This window comes from Alligator mississippiensis, chromosome 6, assembly GCF_030867095.1.
Source record: "Alligator mississippiensis isolate rAllMis1 chromosome 6, rAllMis1, whole genome shotgun sequence".
Lineage (NCBI taxonomy): Eukaryota > Metazoa > Chordata > Crocodylia > Alligatoridae > Alligator > Alligator mississippiensis.
In genome coordinates, this window is record NC_081829.1 from 70,613,267 (window position 1) to 70,638,343 (window position 25,077).

The window sequence follows — 25,077 nt, forward strand, 5'->3', positions numbered from 1 at the left end:
ATTTACTCGTATAAAATTTTTTTTAGGTTTGCCCAGTTTTTTCTGTGCCCACTGTTTGATGAAAGCTGCAAAGATAGGGAAGTGAATGCTGTTGACTCCGAGCACGAGAAGAATTTAATGAATGATGCCTGGAGATTGTTTCAATTGGAAAAGGCTACTGGAAACCCCAATCATCCCTTCAGTAAATTTGGAACAGGTTTGTCAGAATATAATCATCCATCCACTAGTGTTGGTATAAAATACATTTATTTTCATGCCTGTTTGTTGTGATGCTTCATTATGTTTTCCACATCTTAGATTTAAAAGAAAAAAACAAACCAAACCAACCAAACAAGCAAAAGAGCTAGACAAAACATAGGGAAGAGTATGATGCAAGAGTTGGAATTCACCAAGGATATGTCTTTTATGGTTGTGATAATTGCTACTGTAGATACTTTTTAGAAATGACTTGGGATGAGTCTTAACAATTTGGGACAGTAATCATTGTGACACACACAGGATGAACTCTTTTAAATGACTGTCAGCTAAAAGCATTGCTAACAACCTGACAGACAAGGTTCCTTGGGTGAATCTGATATCTTTTATTAGACCAACCCAAATAGTTGGAGAATAGTTATTAAGCAAGCTTTCGGGTTCAAAAACCCTGCGTCAGGCTAAGGAAGTTTCAGCAGTTGGTGTGTGCTCTTCCTGGATGGAATGAAAAGTAAAGAAGCCAGGGGCTGGGCTGGGGAGTCAGTTGCCAGGCAGATTATAATGTATCAAAAATCCAATGTCTGTGTTTAATCCATGATCTCTAGTATCCAGGAGGTTGATAAAATGGAGCTCATAGGCTCGTCTCTGGGAAGTGTTGTGTAAGTTTCCTTTGAGGATCAGGACTGAGAGATTGGAGAGAGAGTGGGTTTCTTGTGAGAAATGTGCTCTCACAGGTAATTGGGTATTTCTGTCTTTGATAGATTTCCGGTGTGTGTTCATTCTGGTGCGCAGTTGTTGTTTGGTCTCTCCTACATATTTTCCATCAGGGCATTTGGTGCATTGGATGAGGTATATTACATTTCTGTACTGCAGAATCTCTCAGTCCTGATCCTCAAAGGAAACTTACACAACACTTCCCAGAGACAAGCCTATGAACTCCATTTCATCAACCTTCTGGATACTAAAAATCATGGACTAAATATAGATATTGGATTTTTGACACATAATCTGCCTGGCAACTGACTCCCCTGCCCAGTGTCTGGCTTCTTTGCTTTTCATTCCATCCAGGAAGAGCGCACACCAACTGCTGAAGCTTCCTTAGCCTGACGAAGGGTTTTTGAACCCGAAAGCTTGCTTAATAACTATTTTCCAACTATTTGGGTTGGTCTAATAAAAGATATCAGATTCACCCAAGGAACTTTGTCTGCCTATGTCCTTAGACCAACACGGCTACAACGTACACCCTTGGTAACAACCTAACACTTGAGAAAGCTGCATAACATTTTCATGTTAAATTGAAAAGCTTTTCAAAGCTCTGAGGCATTTAAGACAATCCAAGCATTGAACATGGTGGCCTGGCCATAGCAGCAGACAGTTGTGAAAGTTAAGCCTTGGATAAATATGCTGAGTTGGTTGCTCAAGTTTTTTGTTCTGTGAGTGCTCTTAAATGGCTGAAGAAACAAATAACATATAATCTTTTCAAAAACATATTTGTGTTAGGATAGTAATCAACTATTTATTTCCATTAATGTAAAAATACAAAAGGTTTAAGTTGCTGCATTGGTTTGATTAGATTTAATTAATAGAATTTCCCTTCCTACATTTCACTGCAGAGCATTTTTAAGAATATCAAGGTAAGTGCAATAGCCCCTTGCCAAGATTACTTGGAGGATGTATTGACTTTGTTTTTAGTAGAGGAAGGACTCTGAAGTGGGAAATAAGGAAAAAAAATAGAAAAAACAGTAAGGTCATTTCCAATCTGATTTTGGGTGGGGGGAGGAATTAGATCTCTGTCATTAATTTATAATGAGGAAAAGCAGATTTTATGATCTTATGGCATGTCTGTATAGTGAACTTGCTCTGCCTGGCAGCAGCACTTTCCAGTACAATTCTGGCAGTAGCTCAAGTGGAGCAGAATGAGAATCAGTAGAGCCACCTTTCTGCAACGCTGTTTACAGACTTTAATAGTAACCCTTGTAAACCAGTAAGCAGCAATGCTGGAGAAAATCATGTTAAATCCTATGCAGCTCAAAGATGTCCATAAAAAAGTTGCAGAAAATGTTTCTTTGAAGTTTAGGGACATTCTTCTTAGGGGAGCTCTGTTTTGCAAAGTTACCAGACTTTTGGATGCTTCCAGATACTTGCTGCTTGTTAAGATCAGATTCAGTTTTTTAAATAGAGAACTAAAATATGTAGAAATTCAGTAGTAATTATATTAAAAATCTTAGTGCTCTGTATTATATAGAACTAATTTAGACCCTGGATTTGCCATCAAATACTTCTAAAAATACAATTTTGTATGTCTGACTGATTTAAAAACAAAACAAAACAATAACCAGGTCCTTAATTTTAAAAAGAAATGTAATGCATACAGGGCTCCCAAATGCCACCTCTCATGTAATGCCATACCTTTGACAGCCCTGTCTTTAGTCCTACAGACCAAGTGAAATATCATGAAATCTCCTGGGCTGCAAGAATGGGTGTAATTTTTGCTGTATTAGGTCATCACTGGTCTCTGTGGAACTTGCTCTGCCAGCAGTCTTCTTCGTGTTGCTCCTGTGCAGGACAGGCATTCCAGTCCTCCAGGTTTCCTTTCAGTATACTTAGCTGTTCTTCAGCTTTCCCATGTGCCCAGCACCCAATTAATGCAAGAGCTCAAACAGTACATTTGCTCTTTTGTCCCCTAACAGGCCTTGTATACTCACCCTAGACATCCTCTGACATTTGTCCACTAAAGACCATAGTATAGAAGCAGCACAGTTGTAAAACAATAATAATTTAGTTCTTTAATCTGTTCTTCCCAACCCAGTGCCTGTTTTGTGGGCTCGGAACTGGCAGAGTCCATAGATCCTGTAACTGCAGCCTGGGATTTGTAACATTTAGTAAATTGCTGTAACAAAGGAAAAGACAGACTGGGGGGGAAAATATGCAAGCATTTTATAACAAATAACTAGCAAAGAGGAATTTATATTTGCATACACATGCTTTTAGAAATATGCCCACTTTTATTTCAGATGTAACCTTTCAAATGAATGCAGTAAATTTAATGTCATGGACTCACTTAACTTCATGAAGGCTTGACTGAATGCATCTGCAACACCTGAAACAGACTGATACTATATGTTGTTTAATTATTGCACCATTTTAGTTGTAGTAATTGCTACTATGTTGCAAGGGTTTGGTAAATCAATCTAGAAAGCATTTTGTAATGTATTTCTTCCTGTTGTTGTATATACTATGTTAATCTCTTCCTGTGTTACACTTGTTTTTCTTTTGCCTTTGCCACACCTTTTCTTCTGTGAGAAATTACTGTGTTCTGTGAATTGTCTGTGCTAAGAGTTGACAAAAAGAATAGCAATTTGCCATTTTGGACTTTATCTTCTATTTTCAATCTTGCAGAATCATGGCAGTGAGAAATGGAGTTGACTAAAATCCAGCTGTGACCAGTTTTTTCACAGATTTTCCTTTTTTTCTTTAACACTGTTAGTGTTGCACCAAATAATAGCGCTGCTTTAACATCAAACTCAAATACTTCCTTGCAATAAATATTGCTAACAGTGTTTATATATAGTCTTAAAAAAACAATACTAGTGACTATTTAAAAGAGAATTTTGGATTCCCACTCTTGTCTGAAGACTGTTCAGCTTAGATGTTTAGTTAAAGGGTCATCTTTCCTCTCTCTTTTTAGAAGAGAGACCACAGTGAGATCAAAAGAGCAGACTAGCTCTACTTAGCCAGGAGGGCCTTTTAATCAGTAGTTTAACATTTTATATGTCCTTAATAAAAAAAATAAATAAAAAAAAGTCTCTGCCTCTGGAGCATAGGTTAAACATATGTTTTACATTTATAAATGTTTATCCTATCCTATTTAGTTTACAAATTCATATAAATTGTAGCAGTCTAAAATACTAAATATTTGTGTGGCTTTTGTTTTGCCTTCCAGGGAACAAATTTACATTGGAAACCAGACCAACCAAAGAAGGAATAGATGTAAGACAAGAGCTGTTGAAGTTCCACTCCACTTATTATTCATCAAATCTAATGTCTATTTGTGTCCTAGGACGAGGTGAGTGTGTCATACTTTTATGATGGCTGCTTTTTTATGCTAGAAGAGTGTGACTTTTATACAGTTATTAATTATTCTCTTACAGAATTCAGTCAAACATGCTCAAATCTAGTAAGCCTTTTACTCTAAAATGTGAAACAAAGGAGGGTAACATCCTAATCCTTCAAATACATACCTAATTTTATGCACTGTGAATAGTCCCAAGAAATCAGTGGGGCTGCTCACTGTTTGCAAAATTTAATATGTATAAAATTGGAGATTAAGATTTTAAGTCCCAAGTTTACCACTTGTCACTGTACTTCTGGTAATATTTGCTTTGTAAGTCCTGAGGTCTCTTTTCTCTGAGTTTTTTCTTTTGATTTTTAAGGGACTTTTTTCTTTAACAAACTTGGCCTGGACTGCTGCCTGATAGATGAGGTCTTGCACCTTGAATAAAAAATGCTTTTAAAATGACTTATAGGATTTTATTTTAGAAATTCAGACATTTTTTAGCAGCTGTAGTCCCAAGATACTATGCATAATGCATAGCTTTCTCTGATGCATATTTTTTGTGCATCTTAGATCACTGTGGAATTATATAATCAAAGATGGAAGTGCCAAAGTTTTATCTTTTGCCTTCCACAAGCTTAAAAATTAGATAAAGAACCTTTTATAACAGAAGTATTGAGCACTTGAGATTGACTCTGAGGGTGGAAGAGCTTGCTTTGAGCCTGTCATGGTGTTTTACAATAGAATTAACAAACCTAGCTTTCTTTTAGTGAACAAGCAGGGTAAAAAACAGAGGGAGAGGGGAAGAATTTTTCCATATAGCAACAAAAACGATGAATTAAATAATTCAATCCCTTACATTTCTTGCAGGTCATCCTAAACATTATTCTGTCCTAGATTGCATTACTACAGATCTTTACTGAGACAAAAATCCCATTGCATTTGAGGGATAAATAATGTGTATTTTTTCACGTTACTGGTATAATTAATTTAACTTGATTTATTTTATGTACAAGTTAAGGTCATTTTGTTTCAGGGAAGGGGTTTTTTCATTTATCAGCTTTACAGAAATCTTTCGAGGATTGTTTTAGCAATTTATATTCAGTAATATTTTGAAGCTCATTTTTGATATTTCTAAAATTGTTAACTTTTTTTACTCTGAATTTTTTAAGTGTCCTGTATTATTTATTCAATAATTCATTTATGTTGTATACGAGTACTTTATCTTGTATCAGTTTGCTTTACCTCTTCTTCATAGCTTCCAGACTTTGGCAAAAATGCCTGAATCAGTAAAAGAGAATGTTGCAGTATTTTCAAAGTAACTTTTTTTTATTAATTCAGTAGATTAGTAAATCTGTACAATATTGAACTGGGAAGCCTAAAATTACTTTATTTGTAGATTGGGTCAAAGTCAACTGTAAATTTCTGAATTTTTAGTGGCAACTCCCAACACTAGAATTTCTTTGGTGTTAGTTGCGCCCATAGATGTTTTTGAACTGTAAAAAGGTAGAATCAATCTTTTATGCTTTAAACTGAGGAAGGGAAGCTGAAATCCTTTGGAGTTGCTTTTTAGAATATTGTTGAAATACTTTTGATAGGTGGCTTTCATGTTGCTTGTATGGGAAATACACAAAAAGTAGTTGCATGGGTAATATTCTTTATCCATGTATTTGTAAAGTAGCTATCATTGTAGGACATAGGTGTCACATAAACAAAAATGGCATCTAATTATGACTATAAAGGGGCCTAAACTCTCTACATTTGTCACAGCTTTGTCCAAGTGAGATAATTTAGGTGTTTACTTTTCAAGCCTCTATCTTAATATCTTTGATTGCACATAGAAGGTGTACACCAGTGGTGCTCAACCTGTGGCCTGCAAACCAGTTCCAACCTTCGAAGCATTGTCATTCAGCCTGTGGGGCTCCCCATGGGTCTGGAAATTTGGTGGCAGGGAAGCAATGGCAGTGTTAATTGTTCTGGGAGAGAGAGAGCAATTTTCAGACGTGTGGAGAGCACTACGGGCTGGATCACATGACCCCATGTGCCACAACTGGATCCAGTACATGGGGTTGTGCTTGCGGACTGACTCGGCACACTGAATTCATATGGGACACAGCCCGTGGATTGGCTCCATGCCACTCATCCAGCCTGCAGAACTGGATAGCTTGAGCACCCCTGGTCTACACCAACGTGAGTCTGGCAAGATTCAGGGTCCTGATTTCTTCTGGCAGAGACTTCCACACTTGGGACTTCCCTGAAAGCACTCACCCCTACCCACAGACCTCATTTCTGTAAATGGTTAGCCATAATATTTGTCATCAGTAAATCAGTCCTTTTAATTGATGAAAATTAATATAAACATACAGCATTAAAAAAACAGTGTTCAGCTGTACTTTTACTCAAGTTTATGGCCCTAATACATTTTTAATCTAAAGTGAGCAATTAAAACATTGCTTATTTTCAAAATTTTGGGAAGGAGGGGGCTGGTTTTTTTTTAATTTATTTAAAGTTTGCTAATTCAGACTTTGTTTATAAAAAAAAAAAAAAATTAAAAAAAATTCCAGAATAAAAATGTGGTTGAATGTGGTTCAAGAGAAGATCTAACAGCTTTGTGATTTTTTTTTAAATAGATCTTCAAAGAAATAAAACCAGTAACAAATTTAAACATACAGAGAAGCAATTATGACACAACCTTAGTGCTCAATCCACATACGGACTGTAAAACAGAAGCCATCTCAACAGCCATTACCCAGGCAAATTGACCTTGTCCTAATAAGAAAAACAAGTATTCACGCACCGTAGCATTTAAATGAATCATTCCCATTCTTCAGCTGTGCATCAGAACTTTGATATCTGTGTTCAGACATGGATAATAAAATGTGTATGCTTTCATAAACAATCCACAAAACCAGCAGTGACAATGCTGTTAAGGTCTTCCTTTAAAAAAATGAAAGCCTTATGTTGGAATTTAAAAAATAATACAAAACATATTCCATCTGAAATGTAAGGGAGGAAGCAAACCTAACTTTCAAAAATTATTTTTCTAACAGGAATATCTGAGTCTCAAACCTCTTGATAATGATCATACTATTTCTATTGATTCTTTCTTTCAGAATCCCTGGATGAGCTAACTAGTTTAGTAGTGAAGTTATTCTCAGAGGTAGAAAACAAAAATGTTCCGATACCAGAATTTCCTGAGCACCCTTTCCAAGAAGAACATCTCCAGGTAGGTTGTGAGACTTCCTAGTGTAGCTAAACTGACTAGTGCAGACCTTAATGCCATGTAGGAACAATAACTTCTTATCCTCTCTACTGTTATTCTTATGTATGTCTGTTTGCAATATAGATAAGGTTGTATATATGGATGTAAGGAACTGAGAAAGGAAGATTCTAAGAAGATCCATGTGCTTAGGTGTTAAATCTTGTGTTTGAGATTATGAATGTAAATGTTAATCTGTTAATTTCCTGTATTGTTAGTAATTGTATTGATAAGAAATACACTTTTAACCCTAAGTAAATGTTTTGTGTGCAGTATATATGTTCATATGTAAAGAATTGTGTGTATATGGAATATATAAGCCTGGGGGAAAATAACTGAAATAGATAGAATCTTGGGTTTTTTTTCTTCCAGCAACTTTACAAAATAGTACCTATCAAGGACATTAGAAATCTGTATGTCACATTTCCAATACCAGACCTTCAGAAATACTATAAATCCAACCCCGGTCATTACCTGGGTCATCTCATTGGACATGAAGGCCCAGGGAGTCTTTTATCAGAGCTCAAAGCTAAAGGTAAGCAAGGTAAAAGGTAAACAGCAAAAATGTGTTCCATAAATAAATATATGACGGAGCCTTGGGACAATGCTTCAATTAAAGTTGACCTGTGAGGGTTTAATAGTTAAAATTTTAAAAAGTGAGATAACTTGACTTTTTTTAAAACAGTGGTTCTGTTTGTAAATATTGATGGCCAGTCCTGACCCAGTAAATAGTTTAAGTAGAAAACAGCCCCCGCCACTCCCTCTTCCCCTCTCAGGCCTGCCGGGGTCCTTTACTCCCAACCTGCTGCCCCTTGCCACCAGGACACAGCTCCCTGGTTTGTGGGGTAGGGTGTGGGTGTGTTGGGTGGGGCAGGGGGGGTTGAGGCATATACCCTCCCAGATTTGTGTGCCCAAAGCAGGCATGGGGCTGCAGCCTGGTTGGACCAGCATGGGCAGGAGTTGCCTCAGCAGCCCAGGGAGTGGGACCTGGCATGGGAGAGTGGAGCAGGGCAGTAAGACTCATTGCCACTGGGACCCCTGTGCCAGACATACCACCAGCAACGCAAGGAATAATGGACTGGAGGGCAGGGGGAGTGAGCTGTGCTGCCCTTACCTTCAGCTGCCAGACACATGTGCACTGGGCTGCGGCTTTACCCTGTGCCATGGCCCAGCTGCTGCCACTGCTCCACTCAGGCCTCCCGCACTGCTCCCCTACCCATCCTCCCCTCTAGGGTAGAGCCATAGTGTGAAGGGAGCAGCAGCGGCTGAGCCGTGGTGATGGGCCACCACCTAGCAAGTAAGCAGCTGGTGGCAGGAAGAAGTGAGGGAAGTGAACACCACCCCTGCCCTCCCCCATTACTCTTTGTGCTGCTGACAGCATGACTGGTGGGGGTAGGGGTAGCAGCTCCATCTATAAGCAGAAGACCAAAATAGTGTGTCTTTTACTCTTTTGGTTTGTTTTGATTTACTCTGGTAATATGGCAAATTATTAATTGCAAAAACTGCATTTTATTGCATATCATCCACAATTCTTTAGTATAGTATACAGCTTAGAGATCCATTATTGCCAGAGTTGCAATTGATGTCCAAAAGTGATTGCACAAAGATAAATGTTCATATTCCTTTATGATACTTCTACATACTGTTTTTTTATATGAAATATTTACTTACCTGTGTTGTGTTCCTAATCCCTATGCCTGATAGAACCTCTTGTTTCTCCCTCCTTGGGAGGACAATGATCTGCCTTAGTTCTTTTGGGCCCTCGGTTCTTTGCACACAATGCTTCTACATAGTAATTGAGAGCTATTTCCTTTAGGATATTATAATTTATAGAAATAGCATGTTGAGAAAAAACAAATACAGGTAAATAGTGTTCTATTCCCAGAATGGATTGGGTTAAACTTAAGGAAGGGGGAGATGAGAGAGAGAGGCACTGGCAAAAGGAGTCCACAATGCCAAATTTTAATGAATAAATAACCAGTCCAGCAGCAACAAAGCAAGTCATGGGTTTGTATAACCAATGTTGACATCCTCCCTTGAATCAGAAGGAGCAACAGCTAAAAGAACTTTGCGGTCTTCTGACCTCTTGAGGAAACTTGAGGTTGCAAAGAAGAGTTAAGGAATGGGGACATTACTAACCTCTTGTTACATGTTGAGGAGATGGTCCTGACTCCAGTTTTCACTAGGTATCTTACTGGAAGAGCATAACACTTACGCAGAGTCTTGAAGGGACTCTTTTTTTCTTTAGCTTCAGTTGATAGGGAGGCAGGCCAGGCAGTTCTTCTTCTACCATGCGGGGCTCTCAGTTTTGTCTGCTGCAGGAATGTAAATGTTCTTGATGAGGACTCTCACTGACCTGTTAGTCATGGAGCACCTTGCTACTGTTGTTCTGCTACATGGCAGAACAATTTGTTGGCGTATCCCTCAAAGTAATTTATTCCAATGGGTAGTATGCTGAAAGGTACATGTCACACTTGGTTTACAATATAAAGCTCTTTCGGCAGAACTCAAGTTTGCCAATGGAATTTTGCATGTGTTTTTACCAGTGACGTTTCGTCATCTTCCAGAGCAACTTAGGCTGTCTGTTACTGTATGGCAGTTGGAAGAAGCCTTGTGTGGACAGTCCCACACCTTTGTCAGCCTTAGCAGTTCTTCAGAAGCAATCCCACAGTGCCTTGTGCTACCTGCTCTGGACACAAGTTTGAACTCTGTTGGCCAAAATGTTAGCTACCTGGAAGGCCAGCCCCTCTTTAAAATGTCTGTGCCATTTTGAAAATAGTACCATGTGTGGGAACAGACCACCATAATGTTCTTTGATTATTGCCAGGTGAGGTGGGTAGAATGGAGTTTTAACAAGTTTGATAGTTTTATCTACAACTAAGTTTTATATACTATTCTGCAAAGAAAGTAGCTGGGGAGGGGAGGAACCAGTAGTAGGTTTGCATGAAAACTACTAGACTGCTTAGTAGTCCAGTCCTCTTTCTTTTTTTTTATGAACTTGTCCTGTTTTTGTGGGGTAGTAAAGGCATATTAGGATTTTGCTGCTGATGCAGGTTATTTATGCCCTTCTACACTCCACTGCTACCATGACATCCTTCAGTCCTAGGCTTGCCCTTTGAGCAACACAAATGCTGGATGTAGTCTGTTGTAGTAGAAAGGTTCTCTCCATCAAATATGAAGCAAATGCATGCATGAAGAATGGCATCTCATGCCTCCAGCATACCTTTTCATACCTGAGGTGGTACTAAAGGCTACCACCTCAGGTATCAGGGTAAAGTAACATGTGGCTAAGGTTGACGACCAGTTTTATACAAATCCTCTTCAGTCTGTCATTCTGTTGTCCATTTAAATTCTCTTGTTATGTAATAGGGTTTTTTGGAGTGCATGAGGTATGTGTGCACATTTTAATATATCACCAGAAGGTAGAAAGAAACAGCATAAGTTGACAATGACTTAATTTTACAGTGTCTTTTATTTTTAATTTCATAGGCTGGGTAAATACACTGGTAGGAGGTCAAAAGGAAGGTGCTAGAGGATTCATGTTTTTCATCATTAATGTGGACCTGACTGAGGAAGGGCTTTGTAAGTGAAGTATATATATATATATTTATTATTATTCTCTCTTAAAAAACAAGAAATATTCTAGACTATTCCTAATCTAATGTTATTTACCCTTATTTCCAAAGAGTCTTGATTTTATACTCGTAACCTGAAAGCTGGTAAGTATCTATACAGTGACTGTGCTCTTTAAGAGTGTTCTGAATGTGGATCCTCTTAAAGTTGACAGACATGTTGGAAGTAAAAAGTGTGTATTAAATATTGGTCTAATGAAGAGAAAACAATTTGGCTTCTCTAATTGGTCACAGCCTGTCATGTATGCCCCAAGTCATACATGCTCCTTGTATTCTCGACCAGGGTGCTGCAGGGTGCCACTCAGTGTTACCACTGTTAAGTGTACAAGCATGATTTCCAAGGTAAACCCAGAGATTTCAAATTAAAATCAGTAATATTAAAATATTCTAACCTGTTGTGGTCTGTCCTAGTTCTTTACAGCAGAATTGCTCAGTTACATTTCTGTAGTCAAAAAATGAATGAAAGCTAAGAGCTGGCTTTTTCTGGCAGTTGCCTTAAATCTAAAAAAAAATGTTGAGTACCATTGCCTTAGGGGGTATTTTCATTATTTGCCCAGAGAATACAAGCTAAAATTAAATTGAATATATAATGTTATTCTATGTTTTTAGCCAGAACTGTAAATATATGGTTTTATATTTCATTTTTGTGAAAGCTATAAATAAACTACTGCTACTACTACTAAATAAAGCTATTAATAAAAGAAATGAATTAAAAAATTACATTTCTTTAAAAAGCCTCAAGATCCACTACTGTATGTGCTACCTGCTTCAAACTATATATATCCAAGTTTAAATAATAACGCTTGGTTCACATCATGGTGTGACAAGTTCAGAGCACTGTATAGAAGTTTAAAACTGTAATTCACTAAGCACATTCCTGACTTTAAGTATGTGGATGATCAGATGATTTATACAGTGGAACTATGCACATATTTACCTACCTTTTAATGAAATGGAACCTAACTAAACTTGCAGATGTCTCATACTTTTTTTAGTTTCTTTTCAGGAAAATATTTATTTTTCAATGTGCATAATGCAAATAATTATTTAAGTGTGTTGTTTTTTCTTTTTTTTTTTCCAGTGCATGTTGAAGATATAATTTTGCACATGTTTCAGTATATTCAAAAACTATGTACAGAAGGACCTCAAGAATGGGTTTTCCAAGAGTGCAAGGTATAGCAGTTTTAAGTCGCAACAAATTTCCTTCACTAATTTTTTATATGTTTATGTATATGGATATTAAAGAGAACCAAACTCCATGGTTGAGGAAGCCACTTTAGAATTTATTTCTTAAATCTACAGAACTGTATTGTATAACATAATAATATTTACTGAAAATAAAGAAAAAATTTGTCCTAACTTGAAATACAGCAACACAACAGAATGCTGTTTTTTGAGCCAAATATGTGGACTCTTTAAGGCTTTATTGAATTTTAAGAGAAATAATTCATCCCACTGTCAGTGTTGTAAGCTACCCTGAGGTGCACCTGGAAGGCTGGCACGTTCTGTGAAGCGTGTCTGGCCAGGCACCTCTCCCACTGGTGGCTTTTGCTCTAGCTGCCTAGGATCCCACTCCACGTCCACGATATGGGAACCTGAGCTGCCCTACTCTTGAGCACTGAGTAGCAAGGAAGCTACTCAGTGTGCTGCTGCATGCATGCCCGTAAGCTTGCCAATAGCAAAGGTGAATTACCTAGTGAGTTTTCCGGGCCAAACTGGAACATTGGAAGGTGGAGCTCTGTCACTGTCCTGGCCAAGATGGAACATTTAGAAGTATATGCCTTGACTCTGCTCTTCTTCTCCATATTTGCATTGGCAAAGGCACATAGGGCTGTAGTAATCTGCTGGCTGATGGTATTTTTGCTTTAGATATTTTTCTCTTTACTATCAATGAACCAACTTTACTATCAATGAACCAACTGACCAAAATCCTAGAAAATTACCAAAAAGTATGTTTGAAGAATGTTAAAATTATAAAACCAGGTATTAAATAATGTGTAGATTCTAGTAACAAGGTGAGAGTGTGCAACCTTTAAATAGACCTGTGGTGTGTGTGTATTATGTTATGGTCCTTAATTATATGACTATGTACTATTTTTTCCATAGGCGCCCTGCCTAATTAAGTGCATAGGTTGGATCCAATGAGAATTGTTAAGTAGGTCTTTCTGGTTAAAGTAGGTAGTTGTCTGTAGGACCCTACCCAGAATTGTTACAGAAGATGGAAAGTGTGTAGTGAACGTGGTGAGAGGCTGCAGGAAGAAGATGAAGCAAGTCAGGGTTAAGTGGTTGAGGGCTTTATTTTGTAACTTGTAAAATGTTATTTTTAAAGTAGCTTTTTGTAGTGTGAGGGAGGGAGGAGGGGGAGGTAGTGTGGGAGAGGGGGAGGTAGGGAGAGGGGGGGAGGGAGGGAGGTAGTGTGAGGGAGGGGGAGGTAGGGAGAGGGGGGAGGGGGAGGTAGTGTGAGAGAGGGGGAGGGGGGGAGGTAGTATGAGGGGGGGAGGGGGAATACTAGGCACAAACTTACTTTTTTACTTCAATACTTAATTTAAAATGCTATGTACTAGAAATATTTTGCAAGTTACAAAATCATGCCTGCATCTGTTACTTGTGTATGTGTGTGTGTCTTTAGTTAGTATTCACTTTTTAACGTAAGGCCAAGGTTTTCTGTTCTAAATATTTGTTTTGGGTCATGCTGTCTTTCATATGTTTACATATCAAAACACAGTAAATTTCTTGGGAATGGACAGAGGGTAACAGAAAACCCAGGCTGATTCAAATTATTTGAGATGGGGCTAGGAAAAGCTGGGCATGCGAAAGCAAAGGTTAAATGGCAAGGAGTAAGGAAAGGAAGAACAGTGGCATAGGACTTTTAGGAAAAATTGCAGAGTAGGGATCAACACTGAAAACTGGGTGAATGAACTGCAGGGTAGGGAAACAGAAGAAAGCATGGACTTTGTTTCCCATGGACTTTGAGTGAGCAAAAGGTATAATTCAGCAGAAGGTTTTTTAAATCTAAAACAGCATATTGGCCTCAAGTTTTAATTTTTTTTTTTTTAAATTGAGCATTTGTATAGTGGGACTAGGTTCTTTGAGAGATATAATACTGCTTGAGAGTTAGTTGGAGACATCTTATCTGACAACAAGAGAGAAAAGTGGAGAATGTTATCGTGACTTTTTTTTGGATTATCAGGTACTCAAATATGATTTTCTGGCAAAAAGGGCTCAAACTTGGCTGCATGGCACTTCGGCCATTTATGACAGAATTTAGGTATTCTATGGCTACGGAAAACCTTGGAATCAAATTATGTGGCCTGAATCATAATGTTATGAAGAATAGTTTCAGCACCTGTGCGACTGAGAAGAGAATTGTGTCTTTGGTGTTCTGATTGTGGAGGAAAAGTCAGTAATATGTATGTAGTAGCTTTATCTGACAGAAGCACAGGGGATTATTGTTATAAACACTCTGAGTTAATATGTGGCTATAGTAGCTAGTTGTTGAATGAAAATTATATAAATCCTGAGAGGTCTTAATCTATAAGAGAGATTCAACCTGAATCGCTTTCTGATGATCAAGGAATTATTAAATGCACCTGCTCAGGGCCAAGAACTACATAACTATTGTGGGTACAATGAAGAAGTTTAAAGGGTAAAGGAAGCCCTTCCCTAGCCACCTCTGTTTGGTGAGATCAAAGATTTTCAGTTTACCACTCTTGTTGTAGAGGTTTACCAGACTGACTTTTTCTACCTCCTGCATTGGCTGCTTTTTGAAACATTGATTATAATACCACATCTACTCGAGTATAAGAGGACCCTGATATTATAAGATGACCCCTCAATAGTTGCATTCTATATATCGAAAACATATAAATTTGTTATCGTTTTCCAGGTATAGAATATAATTATTGGAGGTCTGACTTGAATTTGTCTCCTTCCTACTGTTACAGCAGAAAAAATATATCGGGGGGGGGGGTCAGGTAGCCCATTTGCCATCTGCCCCTTCCCCTACAACCTCTTCCCCCACCCCCACCCCACCTCCCACGCCTCCCCTGACTGTTAGACCCGGCTCTCCCTGAGCACATGGAAGTGAGGAGCAAATCTAAAAAAAACTGACCTTGAAATAAATAGCTGTAGTAATTTGCATGGAGTACCCATAGACTTAGTTCATTGAGAATTGACGCATGTTTCCTTTTTTGAAACTGTTGCAAGTTTTAGCACAGGTACTCCACAAATACTCTCTTAAGTTGCATTTTGGCACCTACTTTTATATGGAGTACAAACTATGCATGATATTAATCCAAAGTCAAAAGGCTCATGATTTACCATATAGTTCACTAGGCTGGGCCCCAGCAGAGTCGATAGCATTTCAAGCCATGGTGGGATTCTCCAAAAATATATACGCAGGTGAGGTGCAGGGCAACCTGCTCTGGCTTCACTTTATACAGGGTGGGGCCATGCTAATAGTATGTGACAGGCTGAGAGAGGAGCTGACAGGGATTCTGGGTGAACTGTTTGGGACCCATTTGGTGATGTTTGCCAGACACTTAAAGCTGGTGAAGAAACAGGAATCATTGGAAATGGAAAAGAAAGATGCAGCTTAGCTGTGGAAGTGAAGAGGAAGTTGAAATGCAACACCGTGGCTCACCATGACTTGAAAAGGAGTGTAGTCCTGACTCTATAGGCACTACTATATACCTTATTCAGATGGGCTGTACTAACCTATCCTTGTGGTAGGGTCCCATCAGTAAGTTTGCCCAATATGGGCTGTACTTACCTGGCAGGGGAAACGCCATGTATCTGGATCCATGAGGTCAGTTTTCCTTAAGTGCCTGGGGGATAACTGCTCTTCTGGCGTGGTTTAGTACCCGGTGAGGTATTGGGGCTTTAAGCCCACATTATGGAAATTGGAGGCTTCCCCCTAGCTTGCTTCTGCAACTATATAGCTGAAGGCAAGCAAAATGTGGGAGCATCTGAACCCCAAGCCTCTCAGCTTGGGCCTGCATGTAGGATGCCTGCCAAAAGATGTTGGAAACATCTGAAGCCCCAGTAGGGGTAGTGGACATTTGCCAGTTGTAGGGCCATTTATGGATTTGGACTTGATTTGGCTGATTTGACTTGGAACACAAGAAATTTCTTTAAAAAAAAAAGGGGGGGGGGGGAGGTAGGGCCCCATCAGCATGCTTGCTTAATATGGGCTGTGTACTTTATAGCCATGCTCAGGGTTGGCTGTATTTAATCAACTTTGTAGTTGGTTTCCATTACTGAGAACATGCTGCTTCTAGCAGCTGTTCAAAGACAGAAAATGTATTTAGTGAGGTTTCCTTGTATACGAATGTAAGATGTGCCGGGGATGGGGGGGTTACCCATGTTGACTGGATAGGAAAAAACCTTGTCTTTTATTCAAGTCAATATGGTAGGTGGTATCATTCAAGCCTTTACTGAGCAAATAGATAATCACTTTATAATACTGGGTAATAGTAATTGGATTACAAATGTTTCCTTGAATAAGAAAGTGTGTAAGAAAGTGTAATAAGTTGATTTATCTGTGGTAGTATTTGGGTGTGATATTGTAGCCATGATAGTCCAAGAAATGTGCAAATAGCAAGGATTTTTGTGGGTAATTATTTTTTATTGTCCCAACTGCATGATAGAGAGAAACTTAGACCTGAAGAAGAATGCCCTGCTGCTTGTTTATTTTAGTTGTTTAAATTGGTATGTGCCCAGCAGATATTTGGATATGCTTTATTCTTTATTTCAAGTTATTTTACCAAATGACTATTTTGATAGTGATTTTTTCTTTTATATACAGTCAGTTTTTTCTAATAAAATACAAAAAACCTTTATTTTATTTTCCCTTAGGATTTAAATGCTGTGGCTTTCAGGTTCAAAGATAAAGAACGACCACGAGGTTATACATCAAAGCTTGCTGGGATGTTGCATGTAAGTGAAATTTATGTATTTTGGGCTGTATCTGAATGGAGAGTAATAAGTTAAAATTTGGTTTTGAAATCACACTGCATAAACAATATAAATAAATATCTGTGAATGTCTGTCTTCATTTTACATCCCTGGATTCTGGAAGCATTTTTTGCAGTACTAATTTCTACAGGTAAATGTTCAAGAAATGAGTAATTTGCTTTTGCTCCCTAGCATTTTGTATTTTTAAGTTTGATGGAATGAATGATTCAGCATTTGGACTGAAAACCTGACTTATTAACCCTAATAGGTCTGAGGAAGACTCAGTCCTGAGAGTTTCCACATGCTCTGCTTATTTGGCAGCTAAATGCTGAGATTTGGCACAGGGGCATGCACTTAGGGTTGCTTGACATTAGTACTTGTATTTGTATAAATATACAAGTATACACTTATCAAGTTGATATGAAGTAGTTTTTTAATTATTTGACTAAACAGAATTTTCTCCTTAGGGTAAATTTTGGGCTGATTTAGTGGATCACAGTTAAAATCTTGTTTATTTCCTGTTTATTTCCTATCCGTTGAACTTCAGACTTTTTCACATATTTGTTTCCCATCTTGTAAAATTTTTCCTCTCCCTAAATGAATTTATTTTAAATTAAATTTATAGCTGATCTTGTTGTTTCTGGACTGTTCTAGTTTGTCACTTCTTATTTTGGTTCCATCATATGGTGAACTTACTATTTTGAATTTAAGTATGCAACAGATTAGCCTGTTTAAAGAAGGTTAAGTAAAAGTGTAGGCATCTAGGTATGCTAAGCTAGAACAGGAGTAGGCAACATTTTTGGGCCAGAGTGCTGAAAAAACCCACAATGCCTATCTTGGAAGGTGCCAGAGTGCTGGCATGCAAGAAAAATAGAACAAGGGCAGTGGGGGGTACATGGCAGGATGCCTTGCTTGTGTCCCTTGCCCCCCACCCAAAGCCCCTGCCCCCCAGCCTTGCTTGTGCCCTTGCTGCCCCTGCCTCCCAGCCCTCCTGCCCCTTGCCCCCCAGCCCAGGCTCTGTGGCTATCAGCAGCTACCCAGTACCTGGACCAGCTGCAGCCAGGAGGCTGCAAACAGCTGCTGCCTCCCTGCCCTGCCCCTGGCCTCCAGGGAGGCAGCAGATACTGGCAATGCTCCCTGCTGTGCTGCCCTCAACATTCACTGTGCTCCTGACCCTGTTGCCCTTCCCTGGGCCCTCCTGAGTGCAGCGTGTGCGACCCAGAGTGGCAGTGCACAAAGGGACCACACAGGGAAGCTGCCTGCTGCTGCAAGCTCCATGCTGCCCAGGTCACACTTCCCCTGTGTGCACGGGAGCAGCGTGGGCAGCATGCAGGGTTGTTCCCCTCGCTGCCGCCCCTGCCTGCAGGGTAAGTGTAGCCAGGGCAGCGGGGAGTTCGGAGCAGCAGGCAGCCTTCTGCACCCCCCAGTGTGCCCTGCCATGCTGGGTTTCACGTGCTTCTCTACAGAAGCGGTGGCAAGGGCAACACAGTGGGGAGCATTGCCAGTATCTGCTGCCTCCCCAGAGCCCAGGGCTGGATCTGGAGCTGGGAGGCAGCTGAGGCTGGAGCCGGGAGGCAGCAGATGTTTGTAGCATCCCAGCTGCAGCTGACCCAGGTTCTGGGTAGCTGCTGATAGCCATGAAGCCCGTGTTGCTTGCAGCAGGGCTTCCATCCTCCCAGCCGGCTGCTGGAAGCACCCCAGGCTCCGTGGCTATCAGCAGCTATCTTGAACATGGACTGGCTGCAGCCGGGAGGCTGCAAATAGCTGCTGCCTCCCCACCCCAGCCCTGGCTGTCTCCTGGACCCAGGCTCCAGGGAGACAGCAGGTGCCGGTACTGTGCCTGTTCAGGTGGGGCTGGGGTTGGGGCTCACTGGCAGCACAGGGCTGTGGGCAGCGTGGGACTGGGGCCAGGGCCACCCGGCAACATGGGGCTGGGGCCCATGGGCAACAGGGCTGGGGCTGGAGCCTGGCTGTGGGCAGCGCGGGGCTGGAGCTGGGGCCAGGGCCCAACGGCAGCACAGGGCTGGGCCCTGCCGCAGCACCACAGGGCTGGGGCTGCAGCCGGGATGTTGTCAGCACCAGGCTGGGGCGGGCGGTGGTGGTGGTGCTGGCTGGGGCTGGGCCCCCGCAGGGCCGGGGCCTGCCGGCAGCACATGGCCAGGGCCTTTGGCAGTGCCGGGAAGGGGCCGGGTCCCGCGTGGCGCTGTGCAGGGTCCCCAGCCCGGCAGCGGCACTGTGCTGGGGCCGGTGGTGGTAAGGGCTCGGGCAGGGGCCAGGCCCACCGGCAGCTGGCACCACTGTCGTGGCTGGGGTCTGGGCCAGGCCCAGCCTGGTCCCAGCTAGCTGTTGGGGCCGTCAGCAGCGCCCAGATGGAGCTGGGCAGCAGTACTGGGCTGGGGCCAGCGTTAGTGGTGGTGTCAGCCGGGGCCAGGCTCGCCAGCAGCACCGGCTGGGGCCATCAGCAGTGCCGGGATGGGGCCGTGGCCGTGGACCTGCTCAGGCCCTAGCCCCATCCCAGCACTGTCAACCGCCCCGGCAGTCAGCTGAGGCTGCACTGGGCTGAGCCCAGACCCTAAATGTAGCGGTGGTGCCAGCTGGTGGCAGGCCGGGCCCCAGCCCTCACCACCATCGCTGCCAGCCACAGCCCAGTGCCGCTGCCGGGCTAGGACTGTCGGCAGCGTCGGGATGTGGCTGGGGCCTGCGCAGGTCCACAGCCCCAGCCCTGGCCCGACAGCAGCACTGGACTGGGGCCAGCAGCCATGGTGGTGCTGTTTGGGGCCGGGCCCATTGGCAGCATGTGGCTGGGCTTGGGTCTGAGGCCGTCGGCAGTGCCGGGACGGCCCCAGCCTGGCGGTGGCGCTGTGCTGGAGCAAGCTGCGGCAGTGGTGCTAGCTGGGGCCAGGCTCTGGGGTCTGCTGGCAGTGCGGGATTGGGGCCAGGGCTGTCGGGGCACCGACAGCCCCCGGCCTGGGGGTGGCACTGGGTTGGGGCCAGTGGTGCGACCTGGCTGGGGCTGGGCCCAGAGGGGCTCTTGCCTGGCTGGGGTTGGCGGCAGCTCAAGGCTGCTCCATCTGCACATGGCTCTTTCCGCCCCTTGGGGCAGGAAGCAATCTGCATGCCAATCAGAAGCATGCCACCTTTGGCACGCGTGCGATAGGTTGCCGATCACTGAGTTAGAAGAATAAAATAGTTTTGATTTTACATAGTTGTAAGATGAGCATCAGGTTAGAAATATATAACTTTCCTTGCATCTTGTATTCAAATCCCAGATCAATAGCTTGGCTTTTTGTTCTTGAAAAATGTTTAAATAGAGGATTCTACAGTATATTATGTGTGATTGTTTCAGATGAGGACTTTCAAAACTATGGTATTGTCTGATCTATATATACAGGATTTTTTTAATAGCAATATTTCAATTTTTTATAATGTCGTTTTGTTCTGTTGTTCTTGCCAAATTTTACTTTCTTCCACTCATCCCCCACTCCAGCCATACTTTATTTTAGCTCGTTGCTGCTCCTGCACACCAGAAATGTCTATTTCAGTTGTGGATTTTATACCATTTATAAATTACTTTGGAACAGCTTTGGAGAAGTATTTATAGCTCTAAGGAGAATTGGTAGCAACTGCTATACTAAGACATCCTAACTCACTTTTTGAATAGTATAAGATCCATGGATTCTGATGGGTTTGTTGTGGGTATTGATTGTAGTAGCAGTGGAAATGTGTTGACAGGTTAAACATCTGTTAAGGCAGGGCTGTCTCTCATTTGATGTCCGTTGAGCAGTGGGGAGTTTGCTTCTGATGAGGTAGGCAAGGTTGAGAAACAAACCTATTAGAATCCATGGATCCTATACCTGCTTTTCCCAAAATGTGATATATCTGATCCAATGTACCAGATGCTGTCATGCTAACTATATAGCTGAAACCAAATGGCATCTATGCATGAGAAATGAATTTTTACAGAAAAAATATAAAAGACAGAGATATACACATGTCATTAGGAGCACATTTTTTCATTCGCTTTATGACTTGACTATCCTCATGCTCAAGGAAATCTACCAAACATTTTTTTAAAAGGTGAGCTTGGGAACAAAAATTTTTAAGATGGTGGGACACTTAGAACTAAGGACTGGACACTGATATTTGATTTTTATGACGCACTATAATTTACCTGATTCCTGAAATTCCTCTGTATACATTACAGGTGATAGTGACCCACCCTCCCTTTCGATAGGTTTTGATCGCCCAGTAATCAAGCTTCTTTTATTTTAATTGTTTGTCTGCTACCTCTGGAAATTTACCCACTGTTCTTAACAATTGCATTGCTTGCTTTCCTCATCAGCCATGAGGAAGAATGCCTTAATTTGAAACCCTATCTAACTTCAGACTGACTGCATGGTTGGGATTTTAAAAGATATTGCCCCCAGAAAATTGTTGCCCCTCACACAATTCCTGGACCGTCACAGCTACATCATTCTTATGCTACAATAAAAAAGTTAATAACCAATGTGACAGACGATGATCAGTAATTCTGTACTCTCATGTGTATGGATTATAGTACAGTTTGTTAATTACATGGTATGTGATCATATATTAAAACTTTTTAGTATATAGTTAGATAAGCAGTCATATGCTCACACAGCAATAATACTTTTTATATATACCTACACTCAAAACCTCTTCTAAACTGTCTAGCTAATTGTCCTGTAGGAAGAGATGAGTGTAGGGTGGTGGGGGTCAGGGTGGGCAGAGGGATTTGGATTATTCTTAAAACACTCAGATTCTAGGGTGATTTGAAATACCTAGACAGAAGAACAAATATGTTCTATTTATCTGAGTTTTTTAAAATGTGATGTGATATTTTATACTTTTTTCTACTGTCGCAGGAAAAGGGGCTGAATCACTTCTTTGTACTTGCAAGTCCAGTGGTTGAATTTAAGTTCTGGTCCTCATGAACTTCCTCTATAGGAAAGGCCGAGGTCTGACTAGCATAACCTCCAGCTTGGCAAGGCAGCGACACCACAGCTGCACTTTTTTTGAGATGTGCTAATTTAAGTTGCTTGTTCAGGCAGTTTCTATCATTAATCAGTGATAGAGAACCTAGGTAATTGCCACCTTGCAATAGGCATCCTTTCTTTCACAGCTTGAACATGTGGCTGCCTGGAAGGACTACAGTTTGCACCTTCTCCAAAAATGCATTTTTTCTGCATATTCACGATTCACTGTAGAATCTTTAAACAAATTGTATCATTTTACTTGTAATTAACTAAGTCTCTGAAGGAGTTGGAAACTGAACGTTACTTTTTGAACGCATATTGTGTTCCTTGATTCTGGAGATTGTCTTTCCTTTTGAAAAGTTGTTTAATTACCTGTCATAATAATAACAATATTTTTGAATTTTTAGAAATCATTTTTTTTAATGCACCTTTAGACTATTTGCTACTTACAACCTTAAAAATATCCTCCAGGGGTCAGCATTTACACTGTCATTTGTATTTTGTTTTATAGTGATAACTGATAGTTTAAGGGTGGACAGTTTTTTTAAACTAAGCTATCCAGTAGTCTTTTGCCCTGAAGTGTTAATATATAATACTTAGCATACCCATAATTAAAAGCTGTCTCATCTACATAATTGTGATTACATTATGTCTTTTAAGCTTGCTGCAGTAAAACTTTCTCACTTAAATGTTTTCTAATCTAAAAATGTCTCTTCTTTTTTAGTATTATCCCATAGAAGAAGTGCTTGCTGCTGAATATTTACTTGAAGAATTTAGGCCTGATTTAATAGAGATGGTACTGGATAAACTGAAGCCAGAAAATGTTCGGTAAGCTAACTTGCAGCATCTTGCGTTTTAATAAAATATTTAATGAAGAAAGCAGAATAATGTAACTTTAAACAGACTTTGATATGCCAATTTTGCTGTTTGTAAAGTCAAAGTTGTTATAGAAGCAGTGGATAGTAGTGTCTATTATTAAGGTCTGACTGACAATTCCCATAATAAGACTGTTTTCATTCCTTGTGATTTTTTTTTTTTACCAAATTAGCTTTCTGGGCAGAAATTTTCCATGACAGGGGTCTGCTGCAGACTCAGTTCCTTCCAGCACACTCACCGGAGAGAAAAAAAAAAAAAAAAAAGAAACCCAACTGAAAATCAAAATAAAAAGCCTTAGCCAAAACTGCTCTGCCAGTTCTCAGATTAAGGCTAGTGAAAAGCGCTTTTTTTGCCCAAATTAAACTGAGACCTTTTTTTTTTTTTTTTTTTTTTAGAGTAGTTGTGGAGCAGAGGTGCCAAACTCATATGGCTCTATGGGGCAGATTTGCACTGCAAAGCTACTTGTGGGCTGGAGAACCCATCTCCAGTGGAAATAGGTGCTGGCTCAGCCAAAACAAATTCTGACAGCTCTGGGGGCTAACACTGCTTCTGCTTGCCCCAGCATTGCAAAATTGCATCCACAACAAGACTGTAACCCAGAAACTTGGAAGCATGGCCAGCAGCACTGGTGTTAACCCCTTAGATGCTGGCCCTGTTGACCCAGCTGCTTTAACAGTCATGGGTGTTAATGCTGCTACTTGCCCCAGAGTGAACTTTCCAAATCTATGGGCCAGATAATATGCCTTTGCAGGCTGGATCCAACATGCAGGTTTCATGTTTGATACCCCTGCTGTAGAGCATTCCTGTGCTTTGGCTTAAGGACTCGAAATCTGTCAAGGAAGCAGCCTTTCTGTCAGGGATATGTTTTTTTGTTTTATCCAATGGAAATTCACTAAATATAAGATGACCCTGAATATAAATCAAACCCCCACCCCTTCTCTGTAATTAGATACTAGATATGGACAGTTTATAAATTTGATTACATTTTCTAGGGGTATGTCTACATGAGATGCTTTACTGTGCAGTAGACTAATCTACTGCACAGTAAAACGTCATTGTCTGCATGTGTGCACCACTTACTGCACCGTAAATTAGTCTACTGTGCAGTAGCAATTTTGCTCCTGGTCAGTCCCAACACCAGAGGACCACAGGGGACAGGGACTCCTCCTCCTCCTCCCCTCCCCCCCCCCCCCAGCCAGTTCTGTCTCTGCTCAGCTCCCCACAGGAGCCAGAGCCAAGCAGTGCCAGGACGGGGGGGGGTTCTGCTTTCCTGTGCAGCCAGGGCCTACCTGGGAGCTGTCCCGCTTTGGGACAGCTCCTGGCCAGCCCCCAGCTGGGTAGGGATTTCTGTGAGCAGCTGGGAGCTGGCCAGGAGCTGCTTCACTTCTCAAAGGGAAATTCCAACCCTACTGGGGGCTGACTGGGTGCTGCCCCAGAAGTGGGACAGCTCCTGGCTGGCCCCTGGCTGCTTGAGGAAATCCCTGCCTGGCCTGGGGCTCACTGTAAGCAGCCCCAGAAGAGGGACAGCTTGCAGCCAGCCCCCAGCTGTGCACAGAAGCCCTGTGGGGCATGGAGCTTGTCCCTGCTTCCATGGGGCCAGGAGAGTTCTGCAGCAGCAGCTGTCTCCTGGCTTCATGCACATCAGGACCCTTCCTGATGTGTATGGGGCAGCTGCAGCCAGCAGAGCTCTCCTGGCCCTGTACACATGAAGACTGGCTCCGGGCTAGCACACTGAGAGAGCCTGGAGTGCCCCCTGGCTGCTGCATGCTGTACCGAGCTACTCCCATTGGGAGCAAATTTGTTCCCAACAGGGAGCATGTTTAGATGTGCAGAAGGAGCACAGGGACTTGAACTGGCAGATAGCCCACTGGGCACTCCCTGTATAGGCACTGAGACACAGAGGCAGAGAAGCCCGCACAACTACCCCAGGGGTGAAGATCCTCTGGGGGTAGTTTGAACCAGAGCTGAACAGACAGAAGGTGCAGAGACTGGGACTGTAGAACACATGCCTCCTGTCAATGGGGAAGGCAGACAACTGTGTTGAGCTGTGGGTCAAACTCCATCCGGAGGATCTTCACCCCTTCGTGGTGGATGGATGCCCCCAGGGTTGAC

At 41.6% G+C, this 25,077-nt stretch overlaps 1 protein-coding gene across 6 annotated transcripts in view; it reads left to right on the top strand.

Moving 5' to 3' along the window:
• IDE (insulin degrading enzyme) overlaps nucleotides 1-25,077 on the top strand; it is a 106,356-nt gene that overhangs the window by 28,331 nt on the left and 52,948 nt on the right. For all 6 annotated transcript variants that reach the window (XM_059729980.1, XM_014607816.3, XM_019484232.2 and 3 more), the window contains exons 4-11: nucleotides 27-196; nucleotides 4,136-4,258; nucleotides 7,360-7,472; nucleotides 7,878-8,040; nucleotides 10,995-11,087; nucleotides 12,219-12,310; nucleotides 16,994-17,074; nucleotides 22,814-22,917. In XM_059729980.1, the coding sequence (XP_059585963.1) occupies nucleotides 27-196; nucleotides 4,136-4,258; nucleotides 7,360-7,472; nucleotides 7,878-8,040; nucleotides 10,995-11,087; nucleotides 12,219-12,310; nucleotides 16,994-17,074; nucleotides 22,814-22,917 (939 nt within the window). The remainder of the gene's footprint in view (nucleotides 1-26; nucleotides 197-4,135; nucleotides 4,259-7,359; nucleotides 7,473-7,877; nucleotides 8,041-10,994; nucleotides 11,088-12,218; nucleotides 12,311-16,993; nucleotides 17,075-22,813; nucleotides 22,918-25,077) is intronic.